Source organism: Acomys russatus, chromosome X, assembly GCF_903995435.1.
Source record: "Acomys russatus chromosome X, mAcoRus1.1, whole genome shotgun sequence".
NCBI classification, from domain to species: Eukaryota; Metazoa; Chordata; class Mammalia; order Rodentia; family Muridae; genus Acomys; species Acomys russatus.
Window position 1 is genome coordinate 97018157 of NC_067169.1, and position 25564 is coordinate 97043720.

The window sequence follows — 25564 nt, forward strand, 5'->3', positions numbered from 1 at the left end:
CAGGCCTTAATGTCAACCATTAATAAATGGGACCTCATGAGGCTGAGAAGCTTCTGTAAGGCAGGAGACACTGTCAAGAGAACAAAGCGACAGCCTACAGACTGGGAAAAAATCTTCACCAACCCTACATCTGACAAAGGTCTAATATCCAAAATATATAAAGAACTCAAGAAATTAAACACCACCAAACCGAATAACCCAATTGAGAAATGGGGCTTGGAACTAAACAGAGAATTCTCAACAGAGGAGTATCAAATGGCTGAGAAACACTTAAAGAAATGCTCAACCTCCTTAGTCATCAGGGAAATGCAAATCAAAACAACTCTGAGATTCCATCTTACACCCATCAGAATGGCTAAGATCAAAAATTCAAGCGACACCACATGCTGGCGAGGATGTGGGGAGAGAGGAACACTCCTTCATTGCTGGTGGGAATGCAAACTAGTACAGCCACTTTGGAAATCTATCTGGTGCTATCTCAGAAAAATGGGAATAGGGCTTCCTCAAGACCCAGCTATTCCACTCCTTGGAATATACCCAGAAGATGCTCCAGCACACAACAAGAAAATTTGCTCAACCATGTTCATAGCAGCCTTATTCATAATAGCCAGAACATGGAAACAGCCTAAGTGTCCCTCAGTAGAAGAGTGGATAAAGAAACTGTGGTACATATACACTATGGAATACTACTCAGCTATTAAAAACAAGGAATTCCCGAAATTTGTGGATAAATGGATTGAGCTAGAAATGATCATAATGAGTGAGTTAACCCAGAAGCAGAAAGAATCAAATGGTATATACTCACTTATATCTGCATACTAGCCCAAGGGGCATGTCCCACGAAAGCCTTCACTTACCAGGAAACTGGGACAGAGGGGAAGGCATCCTATTGGGACTCTAAATGAGAGACGCATGGGAGAACAGCAAAATAAAAGGATCCAGAGGGTCCTAGAAATCTACAAGTAGAACAATATGATAGGCAGATTTGGACCCAGGAGTCCCGCTCAAACTAAGGCACCAGCCAAGGACAATACAGGAGGTAAACTTTAAACCCCTTCCCAGATCTAGCCAATGGTCAGAATATTCTCCACAGTTGAGTGGAGAGTGTGATACGACTTTCTCACGTACTCTGGTGCCTCACATTTGACCATGTCCCCTGGAGGGGGAGACCTGGTGGCACTCAGAGGAAGGACAGCAAGTAGCCAAGAAGAGACTTGATACCCTATGAGAATATATAGGAGGACGTAATCCCCCTCAGGAACAGTCATAGGGGAGGGGAATAATGGGAAAATGGGGGGGGGAGGAATGGGAGGATACAAGGGATGGGATAAACATTGAGATGTAACAAGAATAAATTAATAAAAAAAAATAAAAAAAAAATAAAAAAAAAAAAAGAAAAAAAAAAAAAAAAAAAAAAAAAAATAAAGAAGAATATAGAGAACCAACCTATCACAGTTAGCTCTTTGAAAAAAAAAATAAAGACTATCGGTAAAGGTCTAGAAAAAATGGTGAAAACAAAAGATCCAAGTTAATAACATTAGAGATGAAACAACAGTAGAGATGAAAAGGGTGAATATACTGTTGATTCTAATGAAATCAAGTATCATCAGGGAATAAAATGAGGAAATCTTAAAAAATGGATATATTCTTAGATAATACAGCCTATCAAAATTAAATCAAAGGAATACACGCAATTTAAATAGATCCATAAAAAGCAATGAGACAGGAGAAAAGCCCAGAACCATTCAAATTGGCTAATTATACTAAATCTTTACAAAGTGCCAATGCCAAATATCCTCAAACTGTTGCATAAAATATAAAGAAAAGGAACACGACCAAAACCATTCTACAAAGCCAGCATTACCCTTACACTCAGACTGAATAAATACACAACAAAAGAACAAAACAATGGACCAACTGCCCTAATAAATTTCACATCTTGGTTGTTTATTTTATATGTATGAGTGTTTTCCTTACATTTATGTCTATGCCATGTATGTCTGTGAACGTCATAAATGCCTGGTGCCTACAAGGGCCAGAAGAAGGTATCAGATCTGATGGAACTAGAGTTACAAGTGACTGTGAGCTGCCATGTGGGTTCTTGGAATTGAACTTGGGTCCTCTGGAAGAGCAGTCAGTGTCCTAAATCTTGCTGAGCCATCTCTGTAGGCCAAGATACGAAAAGTTCTTAAATTCTTGCAAATGGAATTCAGGAACACATTAAAATCATGCACCATGAACAACCTGGTTTCATTCCAGGAGTGCAAGAATGATTCAAGAAATAGAATAAAACAGATAGACAGACTCAGGGTTAGAAACCACAAGATTGTATCAATAGCAGCAGAGAAAGACTTAAACAAAAACTTCCCTTCATGAAAAAAAAAAAGGCTCTAAGAAAACTAGAAATACAACAAACTCTCAAAAGCACTGAAAGCAAAATCAGAAACAGGACAGACTACACCCTCTTTACACATTATATATAGTGCTCAAAATATTAGAACAGTAAAGTGAAAGAGACAATAGGACAAAAAAAATTCAAATCATCTCTATTTGCAAATATGTATACCACTATTCTTTTTTTCCATTTTATTATTTTATTCATCTCGATTGTTAGCCCTTCCCCTGTTTCCTCCCATTCTTCCCTCCCTCCCACTTTCCCCCTTCTCCCCTCCCCTATGTCTGTGATTGAGGGAGACCTCCTCCCCCTATATATGCTCTTAAAAGACCCAGAAGGCTATACCAGAAAATCCTTTTAGCAAATAAACACGTTTATCAAATTTATAGGATACAAAGAAACATAAAAATTAAAAGCTCTATTGGCTAAGGATTAAATTGTTGAGGAAGAAATCATCCACAGCAACTTCACAGAAAACAAAATACTTAGGAATAATCCTGTTAAAATAAAAGACTAGTAAAACAAGAAGTAAAAAGAGACCAATTGAAGAAGACATTGTCCTCTTCAGGTTACACTGCTTTTATTTTAACATTATTAATTTTTAAAGATATGTGTGTTTGTTTTCTAATGAGGAGTAAGAAAAGATATGGATTTGGGTGGGTGGGGAGGAGGACCTGGGAAGAATTAGGCTAGGAGAAACCATAATCAGAATATATTATATGGGGAAAAAGCTATTTTCTATAATAAACAAATATAAATTAAAAAGCAGAAGATGCTCCAATGTTTTAGAGAGTTCTGGGTGACTGCTCAGATTGCAAACTGTCTGTGTCATCTTCTCATTTGGAAAGCTGCTGACCTGCACTCATTGTATACTCAGGTAATCAATTTTATTCCATCTCAAGTCTTTAATGAGGTTGAAGACCAGAAAGTTTAGTTTTACAATTAAACTTAGTTGTTTAAACGGTTAAAATGTTTTAGGTCTAAATAGGTGTTGATGATTCTGAGATATGATAGATACTGATTTACATTCAGAATTTTAGATGCACCAAGATAGGAAAGATGTTTTCTTCAAGGCTGCCAAATACAAATAGCCAAAACACTATGAATGTATATAATTCCTGATTGTTTCATGGTTCCTCTTGATATAGGTAGTTTATTGTACATATGTGTAATAATATAAAGGTATATGTAAAAATAAAAAAAAATTTAAAAAAGAAAAAATTAAAAAGCAAAACTGACTTGACCATGAAAATTTTTAAAAGACAACAAATCTCATGCTTATGGATTAGAAGATTCATTATTGTGAAAATGGCTCTATTATCCAAAGTGATCTAAATATTCAACATAATCCCTGTAAAATTCAAATGAGATTCTTCATTTCATTACAGAATTACACACACACACACGCACACACACACACACACACACACACACCCTCTAAAGCTGATTGAAAACTACAAAAGGCCTGGAATATCCAAAGCAATACTCAGCAGAAAAGCCAATACTGGAGGTATCACAATACCTGATCCCAAATTATACAACAGACCCACAGTGACAAAGACAGCATGGAACTGGCACAAGAACAAACATGTAGATTAGCGAAGAGCCTTGGAATAGAATATAGGAGCAAGAAATGAAATGTACACAACTACATTTACCTAAAAGTATCAAAAACATAGATTGGAAAAGGAACAGCATCTGCAACAGATAGTAGTGGGAAAACTGGACACTGGCAAGTAAAAGAATGAAACTAGATCTCTATTACTCATTCTGCTCAAAATCAATTCAAAATGATCAGACACCTTAATGTAAGAGTTGAAATGCTTAAACTGCTAAAGGAAAATATAGTGAAAGCACTTCCAGGACCTAGCACAATTACCAAGAACTGACAAATAAGATAACTTGAAATTAGGCTTCTGCACAGCTAAGGAAACAACCATCAGAATGAATAGCATACAAACTGAGAGGGAAAGCTCTGCCAAGTATGTGTCAAACAGGAGATTGAGATTTAGAACTAAGAATTGCAAATAACTCTAAAATTCACCTAATCAATAAATGGTCTAGTAATGAGCTCATAAATAGCTCATAGAAGGAATATAAATGGCCAATAAATACTTGAAAAGTGTTCAACATCTTAGCCATTAGAGAAACGAAAATTAAAATTGCTTTGAACCAGGCAGAATGGCTCTCATCAAGAAAATAAAAAAGTTGATGAGAATGAGGGTAAAAAGTCACACTTACAAATTGCTAGTGGGAATGTTACCTGTTGCAGCCACTAGAGAAGTCAGTATACAAGCTTCTAAATAACTAAGAACAGACTACCTCAGCTATTCCACTCCTGGGTATATACCCAAATGTCTCTACCTCAACATATCATGGAGATACACATTTTTGATTATTGCTGCACTGTTCACAATACATAAAACCAGTCTACATGTCTATCAATAGACTCATGAATAAAGAAAATATGGCATGCATAACAAAATAAAATTTAGTCAAAATGAAAACAAAAATGAAGGCATTTGCTAGAAAAATGAATTTAACTGAAAATCTTTATGTTAAATGAAATTAGGCTCAAAAAGGCAAATACCGTATTTTCATTCTTATGCAGAACCTAGATTTAAGTATGCATTTATCATACACATTATAAAACCAGAAAAGGAACAAGAAAGAAGACTAAGTCTTAAGAGATTAACGAGAGGCAGAAAGGAAGATAATATATAATACAAAAGATAATAATATGTTGTAAGAAAAGAAGAGAGATTATTTGGAAAGAAGGTGACTAGTTAGAGACAATGGGAGCAAGGGAGGACATAATATAAGGGCAAATTAGAATAAAATATAATGAGACATACATATGGAAATGCCATAATTACTCTGTATGCTAACTTAAAAGGTAATTTTTTTTAACTTTTTTTTTTTTGGTTTTTCAAGACAGGGTTTCTCTGTGTAGCCTTGGCTGTCCTGAACTTGCTTTGTAGACCAGGCTGACCTCGAACTCACAGAGGTCTGCCTGCCTCTGCCTCCTGAGTGTGGGAATCAAAGGCGTGCTCCACCACACCAGGCTTAAAAGATAACTTTTTAAACAAGAGAATTTTGGAGTTAGGAAGATGGCTATGTTTATAAAGTGCTTGTCATCCAAGTATAAAAAAGCAAGTTCAACTTCCCAAAACCCGCATAAAGACAAGCACAATAGCATTCATCTGTAATCCCAGTAGCTTCTATGGAAAATGGGAGACAGAGAAAAGACTCTTTGAAGGGTCGTAGGCCAACTGACCTGGTATATGCAGTAAAATGATCCAATTTCAAATAAGGTGTGAGGTGTAGAATAACATCTGAAGTTAGACCTCCACACACATTGTGGCAAGCATGCAAGGCCACTTACATACACATGAATGTGCACACACGCCCATCATATACACACACACAACAGAGGAAGTTTTGAATTGTAACATATGGTACAGTGTTCCTACCTGTTAGAGCCACTATTTCCATTGCTTGAATTCCCTTTTGGTGTTGTACTAGAAGCCTTATTAACAGCTTTCATACCACACTGAGATCTCTCCCTTGATTTATCTGAAATAAAAACAAAGGTTTTGTTAGCAAATCTAAACACAAACTATGACTTCACAGCAAAATGATTAGTAGATAATTAGGATGGCCCAGGAGGCTGATTAATTCTTAATAGTTACATCCTCATAACTAGGGAATAAAAAGCAAGGAGGCTAGCATTGTAATTATCATGTGATAAAATATTTTAATATATTATTGAGAAGCATCTACAAACAAGCATACCAGTCTCCTCCGTGCCACTTTCATCCGATTTAGATGCACTTCCTATGGATGATGAAGAAGTCCCACCACCAGGCCCATTTTGTACACTGGCAACAGCATTCCTTGGAGGAGGATCTTTGTGATGAAATTCATTTTCAGGTATCATGTGTGACTTTTTACTTTTCAACTGCCCCGAGTAGCTGAAAGTCGCACAAAGTGTTTAAATACACATACACAAATCAAAATACACAGATATGGGGTTTAGTCAAATAAAATTAGCAGATTATTGACTATGCTACTTAGTTCTAGAAAATAAAATGCTAATTTTCAGTATATTCTCCAAGGTCTTTAGAGTGTTCTACAAACTTAGTCATTCTTTCACACTAAACTAATTTTTTTAACTAGAGAGTTTTTCTCCTTTTGCGCCTCCAGATATGGTAGCTATGACAAAGTTACACTCCCTCCCGCCTTTCAAGAAATATTATATTTCTTTGAAACTATCATCCAGTATAGACCGGAAGTTGATAATCAGAAGTGACAACTCTCACCACCAGCCTGTGGGAACATGATCGCATAATCTCCCATAATCTCCTGAAGTAAAGCAGAAGATAAGACTTCAACATTGTAAAACATTTTTGCATCTTCAGAATCCTTCTGTAATCTAGTCTCATAAATCACATTAAAGTATAATTGTGTTACCCCATAGCCAATGCATATAGATCTGGCCTCTTCTCTTTTTCCTCTTGGCATATTTTATTCACTCTTCTTTCCAAAGCCTGACCCAGATTCAAAACTTTTGGGTACCAAGGAAGTATTTTTGTTAGCACAATCAATATATTCCTGATGTGAGTATATTCGCCTGTCTCAAGGCAGTGTACTGATGCCTATAACAGACATTTAAAGAAGTATTATCATAAAAGACTGGTTTGAAAAGAAAAAAAAATTGAAAAATAGCCACTAATTTTTACCTTGGTTAGTTTGTAATGCCACTTATGTACAACATGTCGAAAATTCTCATAATCTAATTGATCAGCTTTATTTCCACCATCAAATCCAGTTGCCCGTAATATGGTAAGGAATCCTGGATAGTTTCCACATTCCTAAGGAAAATAAATTTCTCATCATCAGAGGTAAAATTTATCTCACAAAATAGGAGAATGAGACCAGATCAGTAACTCTATGTAAAAGGTTCAGCTTATCCGATGACATTAACTTGAAATGTCAAGTTGAAACAATTTTTTTTTAAATTCTACTTTTTAAAATAATATATTAATTGTGATTTTTAAGTATCACTTTATACCTGAATCTTAAATTGTTTTAAACTGACCATTCTGAAGCAATAATTACATACACAGGTAAAATATAAACATTTATTAATCATATACCTTTTCATATGTGGCTCTATCGCTATGCCACCTGGTCACAGTCTCTAACATACAGCAGAGAAATCTCCCATATCGACTAGCTTCATTTTCAGTACAGCTTGCAACTGTGTAAATTATGTCAGAAAAAACCTAGAGGAAAAATGTTAGAAAGAAAAAATCAAACTAACTGAAAATACTAAGACTGTACTATAGTAAATGACAATAAACAGATAAATTTAGTTAAAAATGTACTTTCTCCTTTTATATCCACACCTGCAGAGATTTTTGCAACTCTAGATTCAGTGGAAAAATAGCAATCATAAAACACCCAAGTAAGCCGGGCATGGTGGCACACACCCTTAATCCCAGCACTTGGGAGGCAGAGGCAGGTGGATCTCTGTGAGTTCGAGGCCAGCCTGGTCTACAAAGAGAGTCCAGGACAGCCAGGGCTACACAGAGATACCCTGTCTTGGAAACAAACAAACAAAACAAATAAAACATCCAAGTAAATTTTTATGAAGAAATCTGATTTATAATAAAAGAAAAGTCTGTTGTTGTTTTGTTGTTGTTATTATTATTCCATAATGCTTCTTGAAGATGTAGCCATTCATGACTGAGACTGAATAGACAGTAGGCAAAAGCAAAGGTGATAAAATTTAGAAGTGTGCAGTAGACATGCTACAACACAGATTTCAAACCCATAAATAGAATAACATAAGAAAAAAGCAAGATGGAAAAAGCCATGACTATGACAGCACTGATAGACTTCTCTGCTTTTATGTGTTGTGACAGTATAAAGTCTTTTATTTGGGTGGAAGGTTGTATTCTCTCATTTTGTTTGGAGGAGTCAATGTTAAAGAGTAGAGAGGATTATTAAATTCAAATCATGAGTGAATAGCTCTAACCATGGGTGCAACAGATTGCAATACCTGAGGTTCTTATGTATAGTAACATAGTTAAACCTCAAATTAATATTACAAGGCAGGACCCTTTCTATCAATAAAAAAACTGAGGCACAGAGAGGTTAAATATCTTGTGAAAGATCATATAGTTAGAAAGAAGTAGAGCTAGGATTCAAAGTAAGGAACTTGGCTTTTAAGATCATGCTATTCAGTGTATACCCAATGCTTCTAGAGTTTATAATACTTAGCTGTCTTTGTATAATTTTTTTAAAGGCTGAAATATAAGAACTTACTCGATCATAGCAAAGAAGTGTGGAAAAATTTGGAGTTTTCTGTTGATGTACCAACTCAACAAAACGAGCACAGTAAACAGCATCAATTGCTGAAAAAATGCATCGAGGAAATATACATAGCTGTAGAAATTTTGTGATGGTCTCATTTTTGGTAGACTCTAAAATAAAAGAAGAATGCATTAAGCAGTTATCTTCTTCCTCAAATTCCTCAAGGCTACCAAACATGACATTTTAACTGTAATGTACACAATGCTATAAAACCACAAACTATGGGATAGCTATGCTCATATCACAACATAATACAAACTATAACCTATCACTTTTACTCTTTGGACATTTATCTACAATTTCCTCAGAAATATGATTCTGTACAGAAAATCTGAATATTAAGTTATCAATATTATCATGATAAACTAATTTCATTTTAGTAGCAAACTGTCATCAGTTACTCAGTGAACATATGAAGTTGATTCTGAACATGAAATTGAACAGTGAACAGAGCAGAATATGAGTATAGCTACTTGAACACCTCCAAAGTTAGAAGGTGTTTGTTTTTGTAATTTAGCAGCAGCAGGAATGTACAAGCCCAAGAACTTACTTGCTAAAAGCCAGTTGTCCTTTTCCAGTTTCAGTCTCTGAAGAACTCTCTGAACATGTTCCATCTGTTTCTTTTCTTCTTCTAGAAGCTTGTCCTGAAGGGCTGTGCAACGCTCCTTTTCTTTTTTCTTTTTATTTGGAGGCTACAAAGTGAAGGCAGATACTTTTCTAACTGTATCTACATTGCCCCTTTTCATGTATAAAATTAAATTAAAATTGAAAATGATTATACTTGATAATTATTTCATCATGATGGTACAGTAGATATACCTGAATGTGTTACTTTTCTTTCCATTCAACACATCCAAATCAGTATCACAGAACGTTCTCGTAACTTTTGAACAGGTTACCGTCCAAACTCTGGCAGTATCCATCAGAAGCAAAAATGGAGTTCTCTTTGACTTTCCTTCATCCCTATATCCCACTTGTTTACAAGCAATATGCATTGTCTCTGTCTCTGGAATAGCCTATGTTCTCAGTACCTCATACCAAAGTGCCCCAAGACATGCAGCTGGTCTCTAGCCTTAGACTAGATCTTCTCTGTATCAAAATCACTCTTCATATTACTCTCATAATCTTTTTAAAGGTCCACTTTTACATCTGTTTTTCCTCAGCTAGGTTATCTAAATAAGCTCTCAATTGTATCATATTTACTATTCTACCCAGTTTCTGCCTAATTTTTTGTTAAAAAATAAAAACAGAGTAGAGAAGGTCTTCTTAAACCCTACACTATTCGTGTTTGCTGGTATGTGTCTATGCGTGCGCGTGCCTGAGAGAGAGAGAGAGAGAGAAAGAGAGAGAGAGAGAGAGAGAGAGAGAGAGACAGAGAAGAAGAAGAAGAGGAGGAGGAGGAGGAGGAGGAGGAAGAAAAAGGAGGAGGAGGAGAGGGGGTGGAGGAGGAAGAGGGGAGGGGAAAGAATGAATAATAATACTTTGGGAATTCCTACTGTTCTTGAAATAGGAGCCACACAAATAACATTAGGTTGCTTGGGCAGTGTTCAGTAGAAAAGACATGAATGTCTTTTTATTCCTTAGTTATATTTCCAACTATCTGCTAAGATCCTACCCCAACCATTGAGATGTTACCTCAAATCTACTTAAAATATTATGGAGCAACAAAATTGAACTATCAAGAATCTTGAACTAAAATAATAACAAAGCATGAATAATACTGCATAAATGTCATAATTATTATACTTGCATCGTCACAGCAAAACTTACCATTTCTTGATTGTCATCAATCGCTTTCATCTGGACTTTAAGTTTATTGACTTCTCTTTCGTAGCTGGTATGGGGAACTGCAAGGTCATACATTGTCAGAGACCAAAATGTAGCATAGAACTGGGGGCTGATATCATCCCAGACTTTGGAAACATGTAAAGAGACCACTGCTTCATGGACAGGAGCCATCACCATCTCACATGATGTAATATATTTGTGGACTTTATGTTGCTGTTTACTTCCCTTTTCTGATTTTTTAAGTTCATCATATTTTGACTGGAGATAGAAAGTTAAAACATATCATGTATACTTGTACAAAATTGTAGCAGCAATTCTAAGCATTTATTCCAAGATAAATTATCTCTGAAATCTGTTCCAGTCCTTAGGTTTTTTTTTACGTTATTAACTAAAAGTCTTTTTCAATAAAATGTGACCTACCAACTCCGAGAGGGCATGTGCCAAGAAGCTGGACTGCGACTAAGAAAGTTCATAAAAAGTTACTGAAACTACTACTTCAGTTTGCCAGAGAGTTAGGGGTTTCCCACAATGCAAGACTTCAATGCTAAAATTGACAACTTTCCAAACAGAGCAATGAGCTACTTTAGTCTATTGCCAAGGCAAATAAAAAGTTCCTTAAGTACCTGCAGTGTATTAAATTGAAACCATGTGAGAACTGATACTACATTTTCTTTGTCTTGATTGGCTTGTCCTAGTTACAGAGCCAATCAGAGGAAGGCTATACTTGAAGCTACATGAGATAAAAATGAATCTATTAGTGCAATGATACTGACATAATTATTAGTTCATAGGATATATGTCAAATGCAGCAAAAAAAAAAATACATTGTCTTATGTCTTTTAGCCATTTTATGATGAAAAACTTCTCGCCAAGAAAGTTTTACTTGGTTTAGGCATCATCATTCTTATGGTCAATCTAAAAGAAGTCCTACAACCAGCTGCTTCTTTGTATTAGAAAACACTGAAATCGTTCTGTTTATTCTAAGCATACAATCCCAAACCAGATGATCATCAATCAGAGGGTCTGCTCCAGTTCTGCACTGGCAGGAAATAGTCTCAGCTGCCTTGGGACTGACTATAACTCATCCAGGCTGACTAGACTAACAGTATGTCAAGCAATATCCAGGAGTCTTGTAATTGTTTTAGAAGTAGGAGTCCTTCTTTCTTTCTTCTTCTTTTTTTTTTCTCTTAATAGAGAGCATGCTGATAACTACCGAAACTGCGGAGTTGACAAAGCTCCAAAAACTATTAGCTATAGGAGAATATATCAATTATATCAGAAATTAAAACAGTAACTAGGGTAAAATGGATTTTTACATTTAGAAGACAGAGTTGCTGAAGGTAACTAATATGAATCTAGATGAGTGAAATGACATCTTCTAAGGTTCTAACAAGACATGAGATAAAACAGTGCTGAAACTACCTGCATATGACAATCTGATTATCTACATAGGAAATATCTAGAACTGGGGCAAAAAAAACACCCTTTCAGATCTGTTTTGTGATGAGTATCTATGATTAAAAGTGAAAATATAATTATAGTTATGAGGAAATTGAATAACAGCACAAATAGACCCCATCTCCCCATGTCTCTGTTTCTGAAGCTGTGAATCTATTGGTAGGCCTCCTACTAGTATCTAGTCAGAAAACTAGGCTTAGTCAAAAAGATGAGTTATATTGCATCTACAATACCAATTTCCCTTATCTAAAGTTAAACTAATACTTCAGTCCACATCTTCAGTCAAACAAAGAATAGTATAGCACCAATGATTTATATCCAAAAAGCTTTTTGTCAGGCCAAGAATTTGAGCAGTGCTTTGTTGAATAATTCACAAGAGGGCCTGTGGTAGCCAATTTGCTAAAGGGAATCTGCAGTTACCCCCTTTTCTTCTCTCACCATTTAAAATAATGATTTCATTTTTAATTGTGTGTGTGTGTGTGTGTGTGTGTGTGTGTGTGTGTGCACATAAATATGGATGGATGGATGGATGAGAGAAAGACTAAGACAGAGAAGATATGTGGGTGTGTGTCATGTTTGAGGCCAGATAATATTGAATCCCATGGAATTATTAGCAGTTCTGACTCTCCCCACATAGATGCTGGGAACCATCTTGGGTCCTCTATAAGCTGTACCTCCATCCCTCTCATCACTTTCTTACACATTTTCTCTCATTCATCAAGGGCTCACTGAGTATTTCACCTCAGAAGTGAAGTCAGAGAAGTATGGCTGCCTATCTAATTACACCCTAGGCTGCTGAGGAACTCCCTTTCCAAAGACGCATATGGCCAATATGGGGTCAGTTGGGGAGACACTTATAGTGCCTAGAACATATAAATGCCACCCTGTATTTCTGGCTTCCTAAACTGAGAAGGAAATGTCTTTCTTTCATTAGACTTTACATCTCTTAAAAGACATTTTTTACTGGGCATGGTGGCGCACGTCTTTAATCCCATCACTTGGGAGGCAGAGGCAGGCTGATTGCTGAGTTTCAGGCCAGCCTGGTTTACAAAGGGAGTCCAGGACAGCCAAGGCTACACAGAGAAACCCTGTCTCAAAAAAAACCAAAAAAGAAAAGCACTTTTCATGCACCCCCAAAAAAGATAAGTCATTGGTATGAATGACCTGTTCCATTTTTTTACCAGGAATGGTGTAGGCAACCTCAGACAACCAGGTATTCCTGTTTGCTAGGACTCATTACTGCTGATTAGGATGTCAAGTTCTCAGAAGAGTAAAATAGTAAAGTACAACATGGAATTCCTGAAATAAAGCAATTTTTCTACCTAAGTTCTTCAAGAAATCAGGCCCTATGTTTTAAGACTTCTCTGATGTGGTTAGAGTGCAAGACATTAACTACACACAAGCAGCATTCAGTTATCTGGAATGAAAGATTCTAAAGGAGTAGAAAAGCCTCCCTTGCTCCCATTAACCCTGCAGAATATACAGGACAGGGGAATTATTGCATAATGCCAATGAAGTGGTCATTAAATCAAGTAAGACTGTAGCAGTGCATGAGTAAACACGAACAGTATTCTCAATTACAGGAACAGATGAACATCAAATTCCCCCCTGGTTTCATTTGTGTATACCTCTGCTACACATCTGCATCCCTACAGGAACTAAAGAGGGAATCTTTGAGAAGAGGATCAATAACTGGAGTGAATGCCATATAGAGTACAGAATTAAAACATTTTATAAACATTGTAGAACTAAAAATAAAGAACAGATAGGCCAGAATCCAAGTCAACAGAAAAAAGGAGACTATCCTGGGTTTCTATGAACTGACTATCACCCTGTGTGGAAAGGAATCAGGTAGAACTATTTTTTAAAATAGCATTTCATTGCTCACTGTTGAGACAAGAATAGTAACAGGAAATTAGAGTAATTCTTGAAAAGATATAATCTGTATCTATCAAATTAGGGTATGTTTAAAAATCAAGTATTTGTGTAACCATTTATAATTACTCTTGAAAGACAATGAAATCATTCATACTTACTGAAATATGGTGTGCATACATGGGCCTAGACAGAAAAAATGCTGCATCATGAGGTGTGTGAAACTCATTACAGAGCACGTCGATTGAAGGCACTCGCTTTATATAGTCTTCGGTACTTAGATTGGATGCTAAAAACCCACCAAACTGTACTAGGGTATCATGACACTAAATCAAAAAGAAAATGAAAAAAAAAAAAACACAGAGGTTAATATTTTCCAAAACCAACATAAAATTTTTTCAAATAATTACGGTATGTCATTTTAACAGAATGTTAATTGACAATTAAGGATACAGGTTTCAACAGTACAGGTAGAAACAGAAATGAAGGACCCTATGTTCAGTGAAATAAGTGAGGGACAGAAAGATAATTTTCTTATACTCCTACTTGTACACATGGTCTAAAAATATGCTGACGTGACAAAAGTAAAAAGAAAAGGAGAGATGCCAGAGGCTAAGATTATCACTGGAAAGAGTATAGGGAGATGCGGGTGCTGTAGTACCAAAATGCACTTCCATAGGACAAGTAAGCTCAGGATAGACTGGCATAAATAGCTAGAAGAAAATAATTCAATATTTCTTAACAAATAGTACATGTTTAAAAAGATATAAACATGAATTACCAATATTATCATTTACACATCATATACATGTAGTGGATTATGACAATATACCCTATAAATATATATAATTAACTACTAGGTATCAAATAAAAATTTTAAATTAAAATAAAGTTTATATTCACAATCTGTTGATGGCCATTCACTATGGAATGTCTAATAACTGAAAACCTTACACATAGTATCTCCTACACCCACCTCTTAAAATAGAGGCCCAATTTAAGAAAAGCCTATTTGACATTAGAGGTGTTTCACATTTATATGATATGTACAAATGATGTGTTTCAAATGACACCACAATCTCTATTTTATCAGAATTAAAAAGGGTCTTCCTCAACAGCAAACCTTCTTTCACTTACCTGGTCATAGAGCTTCCCCACAAGTTTCAAGTGTTTCTCTCCACCCTCCTGAAAAATTACCCCATTCCTCTGCTGAGCCATAAGCAAACAGAGAGGAAGAGCAAGATCATGGTCCAGTAGTGCATCCTTTAATCTCTGAGAAGACTTTTTAGTGTTTCTGATCTGGCCAAAATAACCACCCTATATAACAGAAGAAACAGATTTACTGTTACATGCAATGTACTCCATACCATCTCACTGGAAAAAGACACAGAGGAAAGTTGATATATAATCTTTAAAATATTTCTGAGCTAGGAATTATAATCCAAGCACCTGGGAGGTACAGTTAGGGGATCGGGAGTTCAAGACCATCCTCAACTACACAAGTCTAAGGACTACAAAGGGACCTTGTCTTATAAAAATAGAACTTTTTTTTTCTTTCGAGACAGGGTTTCTCTGTGTAGCATTGGCTGCCTCAGACTCGCTCTGTAGACCAGGCTGACCTTGAACTCACATCGATCCATCTGCCTCTGCATCCCAAGTGCTGGGATTAAAGGTGTGTGCATCCATGCCCAGCTGAAAACAATTTTTAAAAATGCCTGGCTTAACATAAAACACTAGAATAAAGCATTTCTATATTCTATATTTGTTTTCCTTGACAAATGTACTTTAATAGAAGTATTACTGATTATAATCTAGCTAATGGTAACTCAACTGTACTTAAATTTATTCACTTTCCATTCTCCACTCTGTAGTCTCTTATAAAGAATTATTTTTTATTCAGTGAAGAGATTTAATAGACTGTAATAAAGATTTATTCCAGTGAAAATATTAAGGAAATTGAAGATCTAGCATTTTTCAGGACAGATATGTTACTGTCTTTTATATTTTAAGTTCTAATTACTAGTGTATCACAGCTCTTTAAAAAAAGAAGGTAGCAGTGATTTTGAAAGAACATGTATGCTTTAAAATTAGGCTTTAGGTAATTATATACTATTTGAATTCTATACTATGACCACACACAGTATTGTCCACTTATCTGTGGCAGATATGTTCCACGAGCCACAGTGCATAACTGAAAACTGTAGATGGTACCAAACCCCACAAAAATTGTTTTTCCTACGCATATATGCCTATGACAAAACTTAATTAGGCACAGCAAGAAATTAACAATAAAAAAACAATCAAAATGATATAATAAAAGTTATGTGAACATGGTCACTCTTCAAGTATGTTATTGTACTGCATTCATCATTCTTATGATGACATGATAAGAAACAACACTTAGGCATAGTAATGAAGAATTGGGAAACAAGCATTTTGCCATATAACCAATATTACTATCTACAAAGCCAAAATCATAAACCAAGATGGCTATAATGTGACAAATAAATTATACAGTATGGATATGATGGTCAATTTATGTGCCAAAAGTGAGCAAAAAGAAAGGCAAAAGATTTTCACCATTCTGCACAAAATGGATCTCAAACTAAAAAATTATAATTTATTTATTTCTGGAGTTTTTTCTTTTAATTTTGAATTGTGGCTAACCATTGGTAATTGACACCTTAAAAAAGCAAAGCCACGGATATAGTGGAACCATAGTATATTTGATTTTAAGAACTCAGTAAACAAAAACAGCAATTCTTACCTCAGCCTTCAGCTGCTCCCCACCAGTCATAGCTTCTAATTGCTCCATTGTCATTTCCTCTGTAATTTCAATTCCTGCCATTTTTTGTACCACTTCTTTCAATATTAGTAGGTCAAAACTAGTACAAAAAAGTAAAAGAAACTGACCAATTTGAAGTAAAAATTTTAAATATGAAAATAATAAGATAAGAATCTTTACTTAGACATAAATAAGGAATGAGAAACAACACCAAGGCTTGTTTTTTATTTTATTTTTAAATAAAATAGTTACATCCCTATATCCCTTCTAGTACTACAATGAAAATGTTTCATGTTTATCTTTAAGTTTTTACCTGGATTAACTTGAAGCTTGGAGATAGGATTTAAAAATAAAAATAATAAGAAACATACTCATATATCCCTTACCCAAACTGCATATATTTTTACTCACAGTTTCCCTGCACTTCCTCCCTCTCCTCCTCTACTTGTCTCATTCTGTTTTGTCAATAAATATAAAATATCCACCAAAAGGGCATGGGTTAAGGACTTGATCCCAATCTGATGGCACTATTTTAGAAGGTTCTTGAAACTTTAGGTGAAGCCTAGCTAGAGGAAGCAGGACACTGAAAATATATTCTTAGAGGGAGCATCTTGTCCCTGGCCCCTTTGCCCTCTCATTCTCACACTTTTTAATTTGTCTGTTTCTACGTCTCTTCCTCTTCCTCTTCTCCCTTCCTCCCTCCCTCACTTTTCCCTCTCCCTCCCTGTCCCCCTCACACACAGAGCAGTCTCCTTTTCTCACTCTCACTGCTCTATGGGGTGATGCAGAGCATATTAAATGTCTAAGAATGCACATTAGAATAGAACTTGTTCACATAACTATAGCCTTTGCCAGCTTTAGTAATTCTAATACTTATTCTATTGTTTTTGTATTTCACTTTCATCAGCTGCCCCAATATCTTCCTCATCCTCCAATTTAGAGTGCTCAATGAGTCTTCTACAATAGAAACTCATCCCCCCAAAATTCCAAATAACAATGAATAAAGACCTGCCATAATCAAACATAATTAGAAAAGATAATGGGAAGGAAAAAACAAAAGTGAAAACAGACAAGTTGTGGTGCTTGAGCCTAAATTACAAGGTTTTGTAAAATACAAAGCACATTATAGTTGTGTGTTAACAGGTAAAGTTTTTAGAGACATAGCCTCACTATGTAGCCAACCTCAAACTCATGGTCCTCCTACTTAAGTGCTCTGGAATTATAGCCATCTGCCACCACACCTGGCTAGGTATACACTTTAATCTGCAACATTTAGAACTGTCACTGGAAACACTTTGTGACTTCTATAACTTTCTTTAATTACTTAATTTTTCAAAAAATGAAAGTATTTCTTTCAATACAGAAGTTACTGGAGGAAGGTATACTTACTTCTCTAATACTCATATCAGGGTCTTCTTTTCAATGTGCCATCAATTCCTAAACCAGGCAGTTTCGTGCAAACTAATACACAACTACCAATCCATCCAAGCTGTAACACTTACAAATGTGGCATTCAGATGTTTTTAAACTTTTAATTAAATGGCCACAAATATGTATTGATAATAAAGCAAACTAAATTATAGATTATAAAACTAGTCTTCTCATGGCTTGTAGAAAGAAGCATAATACAGGAGTGACAGATGACAAAACTAGAAATGGTTTCCCGACAAAACCTAGAGTCTATATATTTTTAATGTTTTCCCAAAGCCAATTTAACACTCTGTCAAGAATTAATTTAGCACCTGTTTGAAACAGCAAAGAGCTTTTATGAGGGGGGGGGGTAAATTTCTATCAGAAATCTTATAAAAACAATATAGAGCTATTTGTTTATAATCAGTCTATTGGTGCCTAAGCACTGTCACTAGCCCAGGTTACACTAGTGTTCACAAAGAAGGAAACCAGTACAACCACATTAATTCTTACATATCCCTAAGTACATATTCAAAAAGTACTTTTTCCTATATATTCCCTTAAAAAAGCTTAATGGTAAAATAAGTTAACTGCTTTTTAATGAGTTACATATGTAACCAAATGTTATAGTACACTAAAGAAATTATCTCTCTGTACTGACTTCTACTTTCTCTTAAAGATTTGATAGCCAGGCATAGTGGCACATGCCTTTAATCCAAGCATTCAGGAGGCAGAAGCATGCAGGGTGGTCTCCATGAGTTTGAGGCCAGCCTGAATTTCATAGTGAGTTCCAGGATGGCCAGGGCTATATGATGAGACCCTGTGTCAAAAAAAAAATCACTACACATGCAATTCTAACACTTGAGAGGGAAGATCTCAATTTCAAAGGCAACCTGAACTTCATAGTGAGATTCTACCTTGAAAAAATATATTCTATAAATAAGTAACTATTCCAGTTGAATATGAATCTTTCAAAGTAACAGTAGTCACAACATTCCAAGACTACCAGAAGTGCTTGAATTACAGAATTTCATTTCTATATAAATTACCTTTTGCCTGCCTTTAATTGATTGGCTACATACTGAAGAAGACCAGCAAGATCAATCGGATATTTACGGAATACTGCACCACAGAAACTAGCCAGACCTACATGGAATAAAAAAATAAAAACAGTTCATGAAACAAAAAGCACAAGTATAATTTCAACAAATTCAATTTCTAAAACAAAATGAGGTATGAATAATTTTTAAAGATTTATTTTTATTTTATGTGTGTACATGTTTGCCTACATGTATGTATGTGCACCACATATGTGGCAGGTGCCTAAAGAAACTAGAAGATGGTGTTAGATCCCTGGAACAGGTGGTGTAGATCACTGTGAGCTGCCATGTGGGTCCTGGCTGGAAGCATTGGTCCTCTTGAAGACCAGTGCTCTTAACCACTGAGCCATCTCTCTAGTCCTGTATGAATTAATTTTTGACTGATATGACTGAATGGAGTTTTACCATAGTAATGGCTAATATTTAATAAGCGTACATAAATAAGAACACTATGTTGATTAATTCTTAGAGCAGTCACATTAGGTTAGTTTTATGCTGATGATGCAAACTGAAAATAGATGGAACACATGACTTGCTCATGGTCACAGAACAAACTACAGCAGTAATTCAATCTAGGCACCCTGGTAAACTAGGACTCAGTAATGCAGAATACCAACTAAACTCAAACAACCAAATGCCTTCCCCTAAAATTTTTGAGCCAAAAAATATTACTTTTATCTAAGAACATGCTACAGTTATAGACAACAAAAGAAATGGTTAACTTTACGAGAGGAAGAATTTTTAAATTTTGTATGTATGGGTGTCCTGCCTGTATTTATGTTTATGTACCATGTGTGTGCCTGATGTCCACAAAGATCAGAAACCGGTGTCAAATTTCCCAGAACTGGAGTAAAAGTGGGTTGCAAGGCACCATATCAGTCCTGGGACTAGAAGCAGAGTCCTCTGGAAGAGTATCAATGCTCTTAAATGCTGAGCCATGTGGCCAGCCTGGGAAATGCAATTTTAACCAATAGCCCCTATTATTTCCTGAGGGGAGAGGAAACTCCAGTAAAGACAAGAGGAAGAGTATCTAATAATCTGTATCTTAAAAATTATTTGCCAACTACATAATTAGACCAAACTTAAGTCCTACACTTAAGGAGTGTACAGTACAGTAGGAAATTCAGATTCAAATACACTAGACAAGGCAAGCATGTAACCTCTAAATAACAGTAAGTTCGAAAGAAAGGGACAGTCACCTTCCAGATGCCTTCCCAAATTCTCCCATCTACATCCTAGACCAGCCCAATCCCATTTAACTTCCCAGATCAGATGACACTAACACATTCAGTCCAGAGACAGCTTCCTCAAATTCTATCATAGTAGAAAATAGTCTCTTAAGTAAAGAAAATAAATAAGTACTAAAAACTAATCTCCATATGGAGTCAAGGTCCTGGACACTTTGCAGAACAAGCTGAGGGGCTACAGATCCTCAAGAACTCTTGAAAAATAAGCTCTTAAAAGCCTGAAATAAAGCCAAATAAAGCATGGCAGTTCCCATCTCCTTAGTATTAGCATCCTTAAGAAAAAAGTACTTACTCTGAAGCCAGCTTGAGATGGTTGTGTCATCATGTTTCATTCTCTCCTTTTCAGGATTAGCTAAAGCTTCAATGATACAATCTTTCACACATTAAGAAAAAAAAATATCACATAGTAACCAAGATCCTTAAACCCCCACATCTTTAGGGAGAAATAAAAATAACAACCATACTCATCATATATCAATCAACCCTCCTTCATTGCCCTCTTTTCCATCTCCGAACAAGTAACATTCTACCTGTATCAACCTGTTTGGTAAAATGAGGCTCTCACTTTATATAACACAAAGCACTCACGTATGTGCATACATACAAATGCATACACACAACTTCACTTTCAATACTTTGGTTTGACTGCACATCAGCCAGGTCGACCAACCTTAGATCATTACTAAAGAATTCAGAAAAATAATCATTTAACATTTAAATACAAGGACACACGAAATCTGTATTTTGCGCCACATGAAAGGATACAGGCCAAAACGTCATAATTCAATGAAGTGAGGTATTTCAATGAATCTACTACAGGCGTTATTAAGTTATCATATTTCTGTATTTGGGACAAGATCTGGAAGATCAAGAAAGAAGGTACATCAACTACATGAACAAAGAAACAAACAAAAGCCAAACGTCTATGCTAATTAATGTTCATACTTTTCCAAAATTAGAAATAATGCAATCAAAGTGGTTCTAGCTGGGTGAGGTCACACATGCCTTTAATCCCAGCACTGTGGAGGCAGAGGCAGGCAGACCTCTGAGTTTGAGGCCAGTCTGGTCTACAGAGAGAGTTCCAAAACAGCCAGAGATACACAGAGAAAGGCTGCCCCCAAAACAAAGTGGCTATTTTGTATTTATATACATTATCATTGTCATATAGAGTATTTTTCTAAGTCTACATTTTCCATCTAGGAAGTCTAGACTTGGATTTTGGAATAGCAGAGACTAGTCCTGTTTTAAATGTTATTTGGTCTTCCTAAAATGGACTCAGCTTTTTGTTTCGGGTACCTATTTTTTGTCTTTTTTTTTTTTTCCAAGTAAGAGAGAAAACATGAAGGTGAGTGGCTAGAAAGGTAGGAAGGATCTGGGAAGACTTGTGGGAAGGAAAGGAATATGATCAAAATATGCTGTATCAGAATTTGAATAATGATATTTTTTTTTAAAGATAACATTGGTATAACTGAATCAAATTGAAACACTATTCAGATGTTTCTAAAACTTAACAGTAGTTCCGTTGTACATTACTAGAAAAGAGACTGATGTGTTAAATATATGGGAAATTTTGTTTTTAGCATAAAGTGGCATTTCATCTGTTTTCTAAACATTTTTAAATTTTTATCATTTCATTTCCACTTATACTGATTTAAAGAAAACTAAAAGAAAAATCTCTTAGAATAATATTAACTTCAAAACATACATAATCAAACAAAATGGTTGGATTGCTGTGGCTCAGCTTGCCAATCTGTCTTCCTGAAGGCTTCACATTTTCCTTGGTTAGACGCCTACAAAGGAAGAGAAATGTCAAGGATCATACTGAGTAACATTACTCATGATGCTGATATTCTCTGTTATATTATGACAAAAACCCAAACAAACAAAATGGATCCATGCAAGCAGGCTACTGCATTTTTATCTACTCTGAAGCAGAAGCTGGACTCGCTTAGGAAATTTAAGAGCTATCTACTAAGGATAAAACTTACTTTACTGTACAAATACGTGAAAATTTTTTAAAGAATAATAATTATTTTAGATTTACAAGATTTCATTTATCAATTCAGAGATTACTTCTCCCATTTTCTTATTCAAGATACACAATTTTTAAAATCAAAAAACAATATTACTTTTATTTGTCTTTATTTCTTCTGTGCTCACCATACATTTTCCAAGATTCTAAAATTTTGTATCAATGAAACTCATAGCTCAAAACAGTTATTACACAAAATTGGAGGCTTTTTTGAGATGATTACATAATTACAGCAGAAAATCTATAAACATCCACAAGTATACAAATGAAAGGAAAGCAGCTTTCTAAAAGGAATCTACACCTAGCACCACAAAACATTTTTTAAAAACATAATAAAGTATGAGTTCAATTTGTAATTCAAGGAATGTAACCATTTTCAAAGTAAAAATTATGTTAAGAAGTTTCTTATGATAAAAAAGCAATCCAATAATTAAAATGCTGTAATCATCAGCTGCTTCCCCTTCTTATTTCCTATACCTCAGTTTCTCCCATTCCCTGCTAATAGTTTTAAACTTGAAATCATATTCTCTTTTGCCTTCAAATTTAACATCACTTCTCCCTATTTCTAACACTGTTCTAAGTAGTTCTTGTCAAGGTTTACACTCTCCCTATTCACATATACTATATACTTCTAATTCTATTGCATGTCTTCACAACCATGAAGGAAAAAATAAGCAAAATTAAAGAAATATTTTCTTGATGGTCTCCTATACCTTCAAGCTACCAGAGTGCCAGGCATATAAAACACAATCAATGAGCATATGCAGAATGAATGATTTGAAAACTTAAATAATTTTATTATACTCCACTCTTAATGTAAAAAGTTTAAGCAGCAAACTCATGAAGTTTGGTACAACAGCTAAGCTAAAATGTAACAAAAATCCTAAAACATTAAAAATTCTAACATAGTGTTCTACACTAAATAATAACTTATATTCATGTATGCATTCACTGATATTAATGCTTACTATGACAAAATGCCTAACACTAAGAATACAAAAATGAAAGCAGTTTTTGCTCTCAAGCCTAGCCTAACTAAAGACACAAATTTAAAACCATGTTTTTAAATTTTCCATGTTCTTTTTTGTTTGTTAATTTTTCTGACATTGTCTCATATCAATAGGTAGTAACAACAGAGATCAAACTCATTATTCTCCTGCCTCAGACTCCCAAGTTCAGGGAATACCCTACTCTTGACAGACGTTCTTTTCTAGATGGTAACAAATTTTAGAACAGTACTTATATTCAATTGATAATATTAAAAGTGTAAATGATATTCATATTGCCTTAAAGAAAGAATAAATAACAATCTAAATACTGGTTACTTTACTTTTCTCCTCAAGGAGAGAATAGAGTGTGTGAAGAACAGGATGAGAAATTTTTTACTATACACCTTTAAAAATATGTAGATTTTACAAGAGCACAATGTGATTGATATAGGCATTGTAGAATGAATCAGTCATGCCAATTATTTTATGGCCTCAAAACCAGTTTTTATTTTAGTGTGAGTCTTAAAAGGCTATTCTTTTAAAAATTTTGCAATATACATTCTTATTCTTATTGATTGTGGTCACCACACAGTATGATAAATAAGATTTATTACTTACATGTAAATAAAATCTTGTATCCTTTGATCAATATCTCTCCTTTCCTTCCAATCTCTCTTTTCCCTAATACTCCCCCTTCTGCTAATGTCTAATAACCACATTTCTCACTTTAAAGAAGAAAGAAATTCTGTCATTCACAACATAGATAAAACTGGAGAACACTGTGGCACTTGAACTAAGCTGGTCATAGAAAGAAAGTATATGATAATACTTGTGTATAGAACCAGCATCGTCATTCATCTACTGAATTCTAGGTAATCACACAAAAGAAAACTAGCATAGTCATGTGCCCAAGTAGAATGCTAACATAATTTGCCTAAGGTGTACTGGTAGCACAAATCAATTCCAACAGCAGTATATGCTGGGAGGCTTCAGACAGCTGACACTCAAGCTCAAGATGGAGAGGAAAAGAAAAACCTTGTATAAATAAAGGAAACAAAAATACATATGAAGGAAGTAAGGCTAAGGAGACCATGGTACGTTTAGGGAAACAAGTCATTTAGAGAAACAAGTAGGATCAATACAGCTTAAGTATAACCATTAGGAAATGAGGTAGGATGTATGGTAGGAAAGATCAAGGAGTATCTCTAATTTCACATTGCCATAAAGCTTAACATACAATCTATCAAGTATTGTCAAGTCAACCAAGGATTTTGAAATAAGGAAATAATACTAGGTACTCTACTACTCCAGATAAAAGAATTGGGGTTATGATTAGAATAGAATCAAGGAAATTCATAATTATTACTTATCAAAGCACTCAACTCAGTGCCTAGCACAAATTCTCATATATTCTCTCTCTCCCTCTCTCTCTCTCTCTCTCTCTCTCTCTCTCCTCACATTCAAAACCTGATATTATTGATTGATAGATAGATAGATAGATAACCTAATCTGATTTTTGATAAGCTAAAAACTATATCTGTAGTCTTGTTTTTGTTTTTGTTTTGGAGACAGTGTTTCGTTCTATTTTGTTTTTGTTGTTTTTGTTGTTGTTGTTGTTGTTGTTGTTTTTGTTTTTTGTTTTCCCAAGACAGGGTCTCTCTGTATAGCCTTGGCTGTCCGGGACTCCCTTTGTAGACCAGGCTGGCCTTGAACTCACAGAGATTCATCTGACCCTGCTTCCCTGAGTGTTGGGATTAAAGGGGTACATCACCATGCCCAGCTTTGGGGGAGGGGGGGTTCTGTAGGCTTCTTAAGCCAAAACTCTTTCAGGTTCATCAAGCCAAATGGCCTCTCCAGCAATTACTTCCTGTAATAACTTCTTCCCCAATTAACTAATTAGATATTTTCTTCTCTTTTCTATCTTCACACCACATTATATTTATTCTATGTATCAACACCTACCAAGACAAACTGTGTCCATGCACATGCCTGTTTCCCAGTAGACAGTGTCCAAAGATAATATCACTGGGCAAACACAGTATCATTACAAACTATTGTACCTAGTCACATACCAAAGAATATATGACTCTTAATTAGAAAAATC

General features: G+C 35.2%; 1 protein-coding gene across 7 annotated transcripts in view; it reads right to left on the bottom strand.

Moving 5' to 3' along the window:
• Positions 1-25564, bottom strand: part of Thoc2 (THO complex subunit 2) — a 114554-nt gene that overhangs the window by 26580 nt on the left and 62410 nt on the right. For all 7 annotated transcript variants that reach the window (XR_007830166.1, XR_007830167.1, XM_051141056.1 and 4 more), the window contains exons 16-30: positions 22145-22229; positions 21205-21298; positions 20732-20812; positions 19142-19238; positions 16665-16782; positions 15035-15214; positions 14059-14223; positions 10547-10822; positions 9327-9468; positions 8729-8886; positions 7555-7683; positions 7138-7269; positions 6869-7053; positions 6191-6369; positions 5869-5971 (exon numbers count right to left, since the gene is read on the bottom strand). Coding sequence is in view for 5 of the 7 variants with exons in the window: in XM_051141056.1 (XP_050997013.1) it covers positions 5869-5971; positions 6191-6369; positions 6869-7053; positions 7138-7269; positions 7555-7683; positions 8729-8886; positions 9327-9468; positions 10547-10822; positions 14059-14223; positions 15035-15214; positions 16665-16782; positions 19142-19238; positions 20732-20812; positions 21205-21298; positions 22145-22229 (2124 nt within the window). In the remaining 2 variants the exon portion in view is untranslated. The remainder of the gene's footprint in view (positions 1-5868; positions 5972-6190; positions 6370-6868; positions 7054-7137; positions 7270-7554; positions 7684-8728; positions 8887-9326; positions 9469-10546; positions 10823-14058; positions 14224-15034; positions 15215-16664; positions 16783-19141; positions 19239-20731; positions 20813-21204; positions 21299-22144; positions 22230-25564) is intronic.